Genomic DNA, 11,910 nt, shown 5'->3' with positions numbered 1-11,910 from the left:
CAGCGCCCACCCGGAGCCGAAAAATGAGCTGCGCCCTGCTCTGGCCGTTGCTCCCGTTCCTGCTCCTACTGCTGTCGGCGCGGGACGGCGTACGCGCCGCGCAGCCTCAGGCCCCGTGAGTATCCCCGGCGACAGAGGAGGTCGGTCGCCTTCTGGGGTGGGGGTCGTAGGGACTGGCTCAGAGGGTCGCAGCGACCTACCCAAGGCCACACAGCCTCTGTGCTGGGCTGGACCTGGCCTCTTGTTCCCGAATCGTCTTGGGGAGGGGGCGCCCTAAAGTTTCCAAAGTGACCGTGGAGGTACAGGGACTTCCAAAAGCTAAAGGCGCTGAGGTCAGCTCCCCCCGCCCCACCTCGACCCCTTGGTGTGACTCGGCCTGTCATCTTGGGTGGCGATTTCCAGTTGTCCAAGGCATGAAGGTAAGACGTGCGTCTTGGCTAAGAAGTGGGAGGAGAGTGCCAAGGGGCAGTTTCCCATGGGTGGGCGTGGTGAGGGGGGAGGAAATGTTTGTTTTGCTTCTACATTTTTCTAGAGGTTTGCTTGCAGGCTTCTGGTGGGTTGATGGCGGGGAGAAGTTGAATTAACTAGCTGCTGGGGAGAACTCCTAAGTTGGCTTCACAGAGAATATTTCTAAACCTAGCAAGTTCTGGTGAGCTCTGCAGGGCTGCGAGTTCAGGGGGGCTGCCTTGGTCTGCACAAGCTCAGCATTTTATCCAGCTGGGCGTTTAGGAGGCGGCTTATTCAAGCAACCCTTGTTTAGGAGTTTCCAGGAAACTGGTAAGCAGTGAGACTAGGTGGGTGTCGTTATTTGCTGTGAGTACCTGGTCCTTGCTGGTTACAGTTTTAAAAGCAAGACAGTCAACTGCGCTCTGAGCATCCAGACTTTCCTCTTCTAGACGTCCTGAAATAGGAACCCTGCAAATTTTCATCTCGATGCTTCTTTCAAAGCTGACATCCCTTAGAATAGTGGTTCTCAGCCCTGGGGCGGGGGGTGTGGATTTCTGTCTCCCTGAGGCCATTGGGAAATGTCTGGAGGTATTTTTGGTTGTCACAAATAGGGGGAAGCATTTGGTGTTGGCATCAAGTGGGCGCAGGTCAGGAATGCTGGTAAACAGCTTTCGATGCACAGGTCAGCTTCCACCGCAAGGAATGACACAGCCCCACAAGACAGACCTTGGCTCCAGTGAGAGACCCTGCCTTATAAAGAGGTGTTTTTTTATTTTTATTTTATTTTTGAGACGGAGTTTTGCTCTTATTGCCCAGGGTGGAGTGCAATGGCATGATCTTGGCTCATTGCAACCTCCACCTCCCAGGTTCAAATGACTCTCCTGCTTCAGCCTCCCGAGTAGCTGGGATTACAGGCATGTGCCACCACACCCGGCTAATTTTCTGTATTTTTTAGTAGAGATGGGGTTTCTCCATGTTGGCCAGGCTGTCCTGGAACTCCTGACCTCAGGTGATCCACCCACCTTGGCCTCCCAAAGTGCTGGGATTACAGGGTGAGTCACTGTGCCTGGCCCGCTGGAGAGTTTTCAACAGTTCTCCAGGGCGTTTGCCTCTGACTAAAGTCACCCTGGGATCTTACCATCTGTTAAGTGACATGGAATCCCTGTGCTGAGAGACGCACTGGGGAAGAGACGTCCCCGGATGACCGACCTGGGATTCCAGAGTAGCTGGCCTCTAAACCAGGGGCATGGTTCACCCAGCCCAAAGGATCCCATCTTAGGAATAGCTCTGGATGCCCACTTCTCTGACCTGAGAGATTTTTGTGTGAGGAATTTCTGATCCCAGAAAGCAGCACAGCTTTGCAGTTGTAAGAGTAATTCTGTCTACACTGACCCGGACATCACTTTCCCCAGTCTGTGACCTTCTGAGACCAGCAGGATGAGAAGCCAGTGTTGGCCCAGATGCTAGGGGTGGGTCAGGTGTGATAGTGAATGGCTGGCGGGCATCCCAACAGCTGGAAACAGCTGCAACTTCTGAATGGCAGGGAAACTTAATTTGGTGATGTCAGGTTCTCTGGGCAGTTGGAGGAAGACTCAAACCCATATTGTTAGGACTTTCAAAGGTGATGAAGCAAAACGAACACTTATTCCTCACTCTGTCTTCTACACTCACCATGTACTATATGTGAGGCTAAGCTCTAGGGATCTGCTGGGAGCCAGACAGAAAGAGTATGTCCCTTCTACTCTTCTACAAAGAGGATGCCACATTCCTGTGCTGCAGCTAGACAGGACACCTACAAACCCAGGGTAACTACATGTCCTGGTCAGTGCTGGAGTTATGTAATACACAGCACACACCTAGGGTCTTGCAAACTCCAGTTTGTCCTAGAGTTGGACAGTGCATGTGTGATCCCAGGGGACTGAACTCTGGTAATTATTCAAGGCAGATGGAGCACACTGTGATCACAGGGTCAGTGCACACTGTGGCCAGGGCTGCAGTAAACAACCCAAAACCATTGTTCATGTGCATGAAACAACACAAACCCACTGCATCTTTTGAGATACAAAATTTGTGATGATGTTTTCATGAAGTTTGGTTTATCATGAGTTATTTTATGGATAGTTTTGGTATCTTACCCAAGAAATCTTTGCCTAATCTAAGCATGCAATGACTTTCTCCTTTGTTATCTTCTAGTGCTTCTACAAGTTTTACTTCTTCAATTTAGATCTGTTACTAAGATTAACTTTGAGTTAATCTAATTGCATGATGTGAGGTAATGGTCTCAATTCATCTTTTTGCATGTGGATGTTGGGTTGTTCTAGAGACACTATTGAGGCCAGGTGCAGTGGGCCTGTAATCCCAGCAATTTGGAAGGCCAAGGCGGCCAGATTACTTGAGGTCAGGAGTTCAAGACCAGCCTGGCCAACATGGTGGAACCCTGTCTCTACAAAAAAATACAAAAATTAACCAAGTGTGGTGGTGCACTCCTGTAGTCCCAGCTACTCTGGAGGCTGAGGCAGGAGAGTCCCTTGAACCTTAGAGTTGGAGGGTACAGTGAGCTGAGATCACACCACTGCACTCCAGCTTGGGCAACAGAGCAAGATTCAGTCTCAATTAAAAATAAATAAATAAATAAATAAAAATAAAAAAAGTTGAAATGAAATTGTCTCCTAATCTCATTGCATGGTCCAGTTTTCCTCTTTACCCTCTTTTCTTTGGATTTCCGTCATGCTACATGGTTGCAATTGTGGTGCCTTTGCTATAATGCTCTTGGTGATTGTGGGGACACTGTAAGTGTTTCATGAGGTTACAGGGCCTTTGTAATTTTCCATGGAAGGCTGCAGACACTGGGAGACAGGTGCTCAGGTGGGGAGGACCTGGGTCCTCAGGTCATGTCCCTCAAGGACACCCTAACACCCTCTTCTGCCCAGCTGTGTGATCTGGTGCATGTTCCTATCCTTCTGAAGCATCAATTTCCCATTGGGAAAGTGGGGGTAATGCCTCCCTTCCAGAGGTAACTTCATAGTCAATCAGAAGATTTTAGGAAAGAGAGGACTGCTTTGATTCCATTGTTTTCAGAATTTTTTCTGTTTGAGGCCCTGTAGTTTGTTTTCAGGGTTTGTTCTTAAAATGAATGTTGCAAAGAAGCCCTTTGCTTCTTTTTATCAGGTTCTGGAGTCTGGCTGCCTGAGTTAGAATCCTGGTCTGTCACTGTTGGGGCTGGTGACTTGCCTTCTCCAGGGTTTCCTTTCTCTCTGAATGGGGCTGATGTCAGTACTTCTCATGATGGTGGGGGAGGGGGTGCACTGTGAGGGTGAAGTGGGATCCTGCCGGTTACCTGACTTGTGGAGGAGAGTATTTCAGATGGTGGGCATGACATGTGCAAAGGTCCTGGGCCAGATGGGCTGGGCATGGTGGCTCACACCTGTAATCCCAGAACTTTGGGAGGCTAAGGAGAGTGGATCATTTGAGGTCAGGAGTTTGAGATCATCCTGGCCAACATGGCAAAACCCTGTCTCTACTAAAAAGACAAAAATTAGCCAGCCTTGATGAGAGACACCTGTAATCCCAGCTACTCGGGAGGCTGAGGAACCAGAATCCCTTGAACCTGGGAGGCGGGGGTTGCAGTGAGCCGAGATCACACCACTGCACTCCAGCCTGGGGGACAGAGCAAGTCTCTGTCTCCAGAAACAAAACAAAAACAAACAAACAAAAAAAGGTCCGGGGGCAGAAGGAAGTAGCTGAGCAAACAGCCTGGAGGCTGGAATACAGAGAGTTAGAGGGGGTGTGTGATGCTGAAAAATCCAGTGAGGCCAGATTCTTACCCAGCATGGGGACTTCAGAGGTGAATGAGCCAATCCCTGGCCTCAAGAACTGATAGGGGGAGCAAACTCCTAGAGCATCAGTGCCAGCCAGGTGTGGTCGGGAAAAGGCAGGAGTCTGCTGCGGGGAGAGCCCTGACCTAGCCGTGGTGGCAGCGAGGCCAGGGGGCTGGTGGTGAGAACTTCACCTCGGATCTCCTTTCCTACAGGGGTTACCTGATTGCAGCTCCCTCTGTTTTTCGCGTGGGCGTGGAGGAAGTCATCAGCGTGACCATCTTTAACTCCCCATGGGAAGTCATAGTCCAGGCTCAGCTGGTGGCCCAGGGTGAGCCGGTGGTGCAGAGCCAGGGAGCCATCCTGGGTAGGTCCCTTGGGTGCCGGACCAGGACTTCCCCTTCCTTTGCAAAGTGGAGCCACTTGCTGACCTTCAGGACTGGGACAGTTGCTTGGCTTCCCTTCTGCCCTAAATCCCCAGGGGCACGAGAGGGAGGGAGGACAGGTTGCATTCTCCTCATTCTACACATGGAGAGAGTAAAGCCCAGAAAGGGCAGCTCAGCTCACAGTTCCTCAGCAGCCCTAGTTGTGTGGATGCAGATCTGGGCAGAATGGGGGCACCCACCTGTGTCAGCTTTGACCAGAGGTGGGACAGGGGACCTGGAGGAGATCACGTGACTCCCTCCGACCTTTTGTTGGGTTTCCAGCACACCTGAACCATTAGACTCAGACCTGGACTCACAGGCCTGTTACTAAGTGCAGCTCAGGCCCTCAGCCAGTCTCTCCCCCTCACTCTTTGGTCAAATTCAGACAGCAACAGCCTCAGCCTCCTGGGCAAGATGGTGAATGAGATCCCTGGCCCAGAAAGCTGTAGTCTCCCAGGGGAGGTAGACTCATTCCTCATGCCGAGAATGCTGTAGCCACAGGAGACACAGACAAGGTCAGGGGCTCCAAGGCCACTGAAGCAGCACTTGTCTCCTGGGGAGGTGTGGTCAGACAAGGTGAAATGTGGAAGCTTCTAGAACCTTCTAGAAGCCCTTCTAGTCCTAGAAGAACCAGGTACTCCTGACTTGGGTGGCTGGCTAACTGAAACCCAACTCCAGTTGGCTTCTGCAACAGTTTATGGTCTCTCATAACTAGAAAGAAAGTCCACTGGTATTTCTGGCTGGCTTCTTGCCCTACCTCCTGATGCAGCCAGGTCTCCCTTTAAGATCAGGGGAAGCACCAGTTTTCCAAGATGGCTGGATAGAAGTCCCAGGATTCCCTCTGATTGGCCTATCTTGGGTCACATGCTCAACCCTGAGCCAATCACTGTGACCAGAGGCGAGGGCTTGTGCTGATTGGTTCATTTTGGGTCATGTGCTCAACCCTGAACCAATCACTGTGGCCAGGGGGAAGGCCTATGCAAATTGGCTTGGAGCCCCAGGAAGGTGGATGGAGAGCTTAGGAGCCACGTGGGTTGTGTGCTGGGCAGGTAGCTTGTCTAAGGAAATTGACGATCTGTTAGCAGGAAATGGGATAATTGTTGCTGGCAGGCAAAAATAATAGATATCTAATTGAGTCCTGGAGGCCAGAAACCTAGTACAGTACCACAGATGATTCAGTGTGGGTAGCAGAGTGAGGTGATGGGAGAACAGTCAGGTCCACTAGGGACCTCGGTCCCCTCTTCTTTCTGTCCACCCTTCTCCTTGTTCCTCTCTCTTGGTGTTTTCCCATTAGTCCCTCACAGCTTACTTTGGGCAGGAGCCAGGGGTGAAGTAAATCAAGTACTTAGGCAGGCCAGCTTTCCCCTGAATAGCTCAGCTTTGTCCATCCCCTCTGGCCTTCAGCTTGTGCCAGCTTGGAGGAAACCTCTGGCTTCTGCCAGAGGCCCAGCCTGGCCCAGGCCAGGCCAGCATGACCCAGGGTGGTGTGTTTGTCCACATGAAACCCCTTTGGGTTAAGAAAGTTTGTGGTTTGTGAGGCTGCAGCTCAGGGAGGCAGGGCAACACGGCTCTTGATTTAACTTGTTTCATTTTATTTTCATTTTTAGATAAAGGGACAATCAAACTCAAGGTAAGCTGTTAATTTTTAAAAGCATAAACCTGACCTTGGAAACAAAGAATTGAATTGGAATGGAACAAGAGAAATTGCATGTGTTGTGAGAAAAATCATTTTTAAAAAGGAGATGTAAAAAATGAATAATGAGGTTCGTGCCATGCTCACACCTGTAATCCCAGCACTTTGGGAGGCTGAGGTGGGTGGATCTCTTGAGCCCAGGAGTTCAAGGCCAGCCCGGAAAACATGGTAAAATCCTGTCTCTACAAAAAAATACAAAAATTAGCCATTAGCCAGGCATGGTGGTGCACGCCTGTTGTCCTAACCACTTGGGAGGCTGGGGTGGGAGGATCGCTTGAGACTGGGAGGTTGACGCTGCAGTGAGCTTTGATCGCACCACTGCACTCCAGCCTGGGCAACAGAGTGAGACCCTGTTTAAAAAAAAATAAAATAAAATAAAGAAATTTAGAAAAGGAGAAATCCACCAATAATCCAGTTTTCATACTTTTCACTTTTTCATGTTTTCCACACATTCTTGTTCATGCACATACATTTTCTTTTCCAGTTTCATTTTTCTTTTCCTAGTTTCATTTAAAGGACACACATCATTGGCCGGGCTCAGTGGCACATGCCTGTAATCCTAGCACTCTGGGAGGCTGAGGTGGGTGGATCACCTGAGGTCAGGAGTTCGAGACCAGCGGTCAGGAGTTCGAGACCAGCCTGGCCAACATGGTGAAACCCCATCTCTACTAAAAATACAAAAGTTAGCTGGGTGTGGTGACGCACTCCTGTAATCCCAGCTACTTGGGGAGCTAAGGCAGGAGAATTGCCTCAACCCCGGGGATGGAGGTTGCGGTGAGCCAAGATCATACCGCTTCACTCCAGCCTGGGTGACAGAGCGAAACTCCATCGCAAAAAAAACAAGACAAAACAAAACAGAACAAACACATAGTGTTTCCTATTTCCTCTTATCACATTGCTGTAAACAACTTCTATGTTTCCAAGTCTCTGTAATTGGAATTTCCATCTTATTGTAAACAACATCCTATTGCACCCCTCTTAAATATCAGTTTGCTAAGCCCCTAGCTTGTACAGGTTAGTTTTTTTTAGATTGTTTCAGTGTTTTTTGTTTTTTTTTTTTTTTTGAGATGAGGTCTCTCTCTGTCACCGAGGCTGGAGTGCAATGGTACAATCTCAGCTCACTGCAACCTCTGTCCCCTGGGTTCAAGCGATTCTCATGCCTCAGCCTCCTGAGTAGCTGGGACCTCAGGCACGCGTCATCACGACTGGCTTTTTTTTCTTTTTCCTTTTTTTGTTTTTTAGTAGAGATGGGGTTTTACCATGTTGGCTAGACTGGTCTGAAACTCCTGAGGTCAAGTGATCCACACACCTTGGCCTCCCAAAGCGCTGGGATTACAGGCATGAGCCACCCTGCCTGGGCTGTTTTTAGTGTTTTGATACTGTAATCTGTGTCGCCAGAATGTTTGTATGTAAAGCTGTATTGGCATTCTGGATGCCTTCTTTAGGCTAAGCACCCAGATAGAAGAATTACCAGCAGGACCCAAGCCTCTCACTGGGTCTTGCTATGTCCTAAAATACACGGCAGTACCTGTTCATGGAACCACCTGCAGTACATTAGGGATCAAATTTCTCCACTGCCTCTCAAACATTGAATATTGTTATTTTAAAATTATTATATGTAATAAACTATGTAAATAATTCTATGACATGGGTTTTCAAACTGGAGTCCTTGGATTTCAGAGATTATGTAAGCCCTGAAATTGCAGGCATTGAGGGGTTAGCTATTCCTTAACTTTTACCACATGCTCACAGGAGTCTACAAATGAATGGGCTAAATTGAGAATTATTTTAAATTATAATGCGCCCATCTCCGTTGATCAGAATGGAGACTGAGGTGGTTCCTTTTGTATGAGGTATACCACTAGTGCCTAATTGCTGCGGAGCAGTGGTCTTCCTGCCTTACTTTTTTTTTTTTTTGAAGCAGTCTTGCTTTTTCTCCCAGGCTGGAGTGCAGTGGTGCAATCTTGGCTCACTGCAACCTCCACTTCCCAGGTTCAAGTGATGCTCCTGCCTCAGCCTCCCCAGTAGCTGGGATTACAAGTGTGCACCACCACACCTGGCTAATTTTTGTATTTTTAATAGAGATGGGGTTTCATCATGTTGGCCAGGCTGGTCTCGAACTCCTGACCTCAGGTGATCTGCCCACCTCAGCCTCCCAAAGTGTTGGGATTGCAGGAGTGAACCACGGCACCTGGCCTCTCCCTTATGTTTGATGATAGAACCCTTTCTCTAAGGCAGCAGTTCTCACTCAGGGGTGCTTTTGCCCTACAGGGGACATTTCGTAAAGTCTGGAGGCATTTTTGATTGTCACAGCTGGGGTGGGGGCTGGGCGGTGCCAAGTGCTACTGGCATCTGGTGGGTGGAGGCCACGGCTGCAGCTCAACATCTTACAATGCACAGGATCCCCTACAGCAAAGAAGGATGTGGTCCCAGAAGTCCACATTCAGGAACCCCTGAACCAAAACCCTAGAGCAGCAGTCCCCAACCTTTTTGGCACCAGGGACCAGTTTCATGGAAGACAGTTTTGCCATGGACCAGGGAGCAGAAGAAATGGTTTCAGGATGATTCAGGTGCATTCCATTTATTGTGTGCTTAATTTCCATTATTACATTGTAATATATAACGAAATAATGATATAACTCACCATAATGGAAGAATCAGTGCAAGCCCTGAGCTTGTTTTCTTTCAACTAGATGGTCCCATCTGGGGGTGATGGGAGACAGTAACAGATCGTCAGGCATTAGATTGTCATAAAGAGCACGCAACCTAGACCTCTCCCATGCACAGTTCACAATAGGGTTCACACTCCTATGAGAATCTAATATTGCCGCTGATCTGATGGGAGGCGGAGCTTAGGCAGTAATGTGAGCAATGGGGCGTGGCTGTAAATACAGATGGAGGTTCATTTGCTCACCCACTGCTCACCTCCTGCTCTGTAGCCCTGTTCCTAACAGGCCACAGACTGGTACCAGTCTGTGGCCCAGGGGTTGAGGGTCCCTGCCCTAGGGCTTCAATACCTACAGAAGCATAGGGAAAAAAGAGAAAAAGTGAAGTCCCTAGAGCTCCCTTTCCTGGCTTCCTGTCATGAGATTTCCCTCCCTCTCTCCCTCCCTCCCTCACTCCTCTTCTTCTTTCTTCTTTCTTCTTTCTTCTTTCTTCCTTCTCCTTCTCCTTCTCCTTCTCCTTCCCCTTCCCCTTCCCCTTCTCCTCCTCCTCCTCCTCCTCCTCCTTCTCTCTCTCTCTCTCTCTCTTTCTCTCTCTCTCCTTTCCTGGCTTCATGTGGTTTGATTTCTCTCTCTCTGCTTTTGGAGACAGAGTCTCACTCTCTTGCCCAGACTGGAGTGCAGTGGCATGATCTCAGTTCACTGCAACCTCTGCCTCTGGGGTTCAAGTGATTTTCTTGCCTCAGCCTCCCGAGTAGCTGGGACTACAGACGCCCCCCGCCCCCACCACGCCCAGCTAGTATTTGCATTTTCAGTAGAGACGGGGTTTTGCCATATTGGCTACTCTGGTCTCAAACTTCTGACCTCGAGTGATCCGCCTGCCTCAGCCTCCCAAAGTGCTGGGACTACAGGTGTGAGCCACTGCACCCAGCCTAGATCTGCTTTCTTATGAGTCAGGAAGTTATGCTCCCTGGAGCAGGTGTTAAGATGACGTGCTGTCCCTGGCCACCACATGTTGGAAGACACTCTTCACAGCACAGATGCTGGGAATTTGTAAGAGAGCCTAACAAAGGGTTGTATAATTCTGGGAGAGGGGCCAAGGGCTCTTAAGACTAGACTTGCAATTCCCAAGAAAGATGTTTAAGATCTTTAGCATTTGGCCACGCACAGTGACTCATGCCTGTAATCCTAGCTATTTGGGAGGCCGAAACTGGAGGATCACCTGAGGCCAGGAGTTGGAGACCAACCTGGGCAACATAGTTGAGAGCCTGTCCCCTGTCTCTACAAAAATAAAAATAAAAAGTTAGCGGGGCATGGTGGCCTGCGCCTGTAGTCCCAGCTACTCAGTAGGCCGAGGTAGGAAGATTGCTTGAGTCCAGGAGATGGAGGCTGCGGTGAGTCGTGATCGCACCACAGCACTCTAGGCTGGGCAACAGAGCAAGACCCTGTCTCTAAAAACAGAAAGAAGATTGGAAGTCCTTCTTCCCTTCTCTCCCTGTGGGGGGCAATCTGCTCCCTGGGAAGGGGTGAAGCTCTGCTGTTTGGGGTCGACCCCCCTTTATGTGCTCAGCACAGCCTCTTGCCCCCCACCCTCCCTGTCCCTCCAGCATAAGGTCCTCAGCCCCTCCAGTATTTCCCTCCTGCTCATCCTCACCCTGCTCCTGGGTGGCCGGCACCTTTCGTCCCTCTTCAACCTTTGGCCAGTGCTGAGATATTTCCAGAAACAGGGCCAGGTGAGGATTTTGGGATTGGTGTAGCAGGTGAGATTTATTGCTTTGGTAGGTCTTGACAGGGAAACTGCTGTCAGAAGAGACCTCACAGGTCCAGAAGGCCGATCCTGTGGGTGGCGGGTAGGAGAGGTCCCTCTGAGAGCAGACAGGAAGTGGGTGGCTGGAGAGAGGGCTGAAACAGAGCCTGTGTGGCTGCAGAGAGCAGGAGTCCTAGTGCACCCCGACCTCACCCACGCAATGGTCATGACAGTGCAGAACTGTGACAATCAGTCAGGTAATCCAGTAGATTGTTCCCCGTGATGGTCACTGGGGTCCATCCACCCCTTGAGGGACCACGCGAGTAGATGCTAACATAGGGGTCCTCAGAAGAGGAACACGCTACAGTTGGATGGTTTGATTTTTAAATTATTTTTTATTTTTTACTTTTTGAGATGGAGTCTCGCTCTGTCACCTAGGCTGGAGTGCAGCTGCACCATCTTGGCTCACTGCAACCTCTGCCTCCTGGGTTCAAGCGATTCTGCTGCCTCAGCCTCTCTGAGTTGCTGGGATTACAGGCGCCCGCCACCACACCTAGCTAATTTTTGTATTTTCAGTAGAGACGGGGCTTCGCCATGTTGGCCAGGCTGGTCCCAAACTCCTGACCTCAGGTGATCTGCCTGTCTCAGCCTCCCGTAGTGCTGGGATGACAGGCGTGAGCCACTGTGCCCAGCCATTTGGGGGGTTTTAGGAACAGGGGGTGCACATGGCTCCGCAGGTGATCTGCTGGTAAGTAATGCCCACCTGCTGGGTGCCCAGGATGGCCAGCTATCATCAAATGCCGGTCACATAGAGGGAGGTGATGTGGTCTGGCTGTGTCCCCACGTAAATCTCATCTTGAATTGTAGCTCCCATAATTTTCACAGGTTGTGGGAGGGACCCAGAGGGAGATAATTGAATCTTGGGGGTGGTTTCCCCCATACTGTTCTCATGGTAGTGAATAAGTCTCACAAGATCTGATGGTTTTATAAGGGAAAACCCCTTTTTTCTTGGCTCTCATTCTGTCTTGCCTGCCACCATGTAAAACGTGCCTTTCACCTCCCGCCATGGCTGTGAGGCCTCCCCAGCCACGTGAAACTGTGAGGCCATTAAACTTCTTTT

General features: G+C 49.9%; 1 protein-coding gene across 1 annotated transcript in view; it reads left to right on the top strand.

The window, feature by feature from the left end:
- The first annotated feature begins 11 nt into the window (after window positions 1–11).
- CPAMD8 (C3 and PZP-like, alpha-2-macroglobulin domain containing 8) overlaps window positions 12–11,910 on the top strand; it is a 151,598-nt gene continuing 139,699 nt past the window's right edge. The window contains 3 exon segments of the mRNA XM_011925896.1: window positions 12–115; window positions 4,478–4,629; window positions 6,295–6,317. Coding sequence (XP_011781286.1) covers window positions 24–115; window positions 4,478–4,629; window positions 6,295–6,317 — 267 coding nt within the window. The 5' untranslated portion in view covers window positions 12–23.

The sequence above is a fragment of the Colobus angolensis genome, unplaced genomic scaffold (genome assembly GCF_000951035.1).
Source record: "Colobus angolensis palliatus isolate OR3802 unplaced genomic scaffold, Cang.pa_1.0 Scaffold66, whole genome shotgun sequence".
NCBI lineage: Eukaryota > Metazoa > Chordata > Mammalia > Primates > Cercopithecidae > Colobus > Colobus angolensis.
The sequence above is the reverse complement of the archived record's forward strand: the minus strand, read 5'-3'. Positions and strand labels throughout refer to the sequence as shown.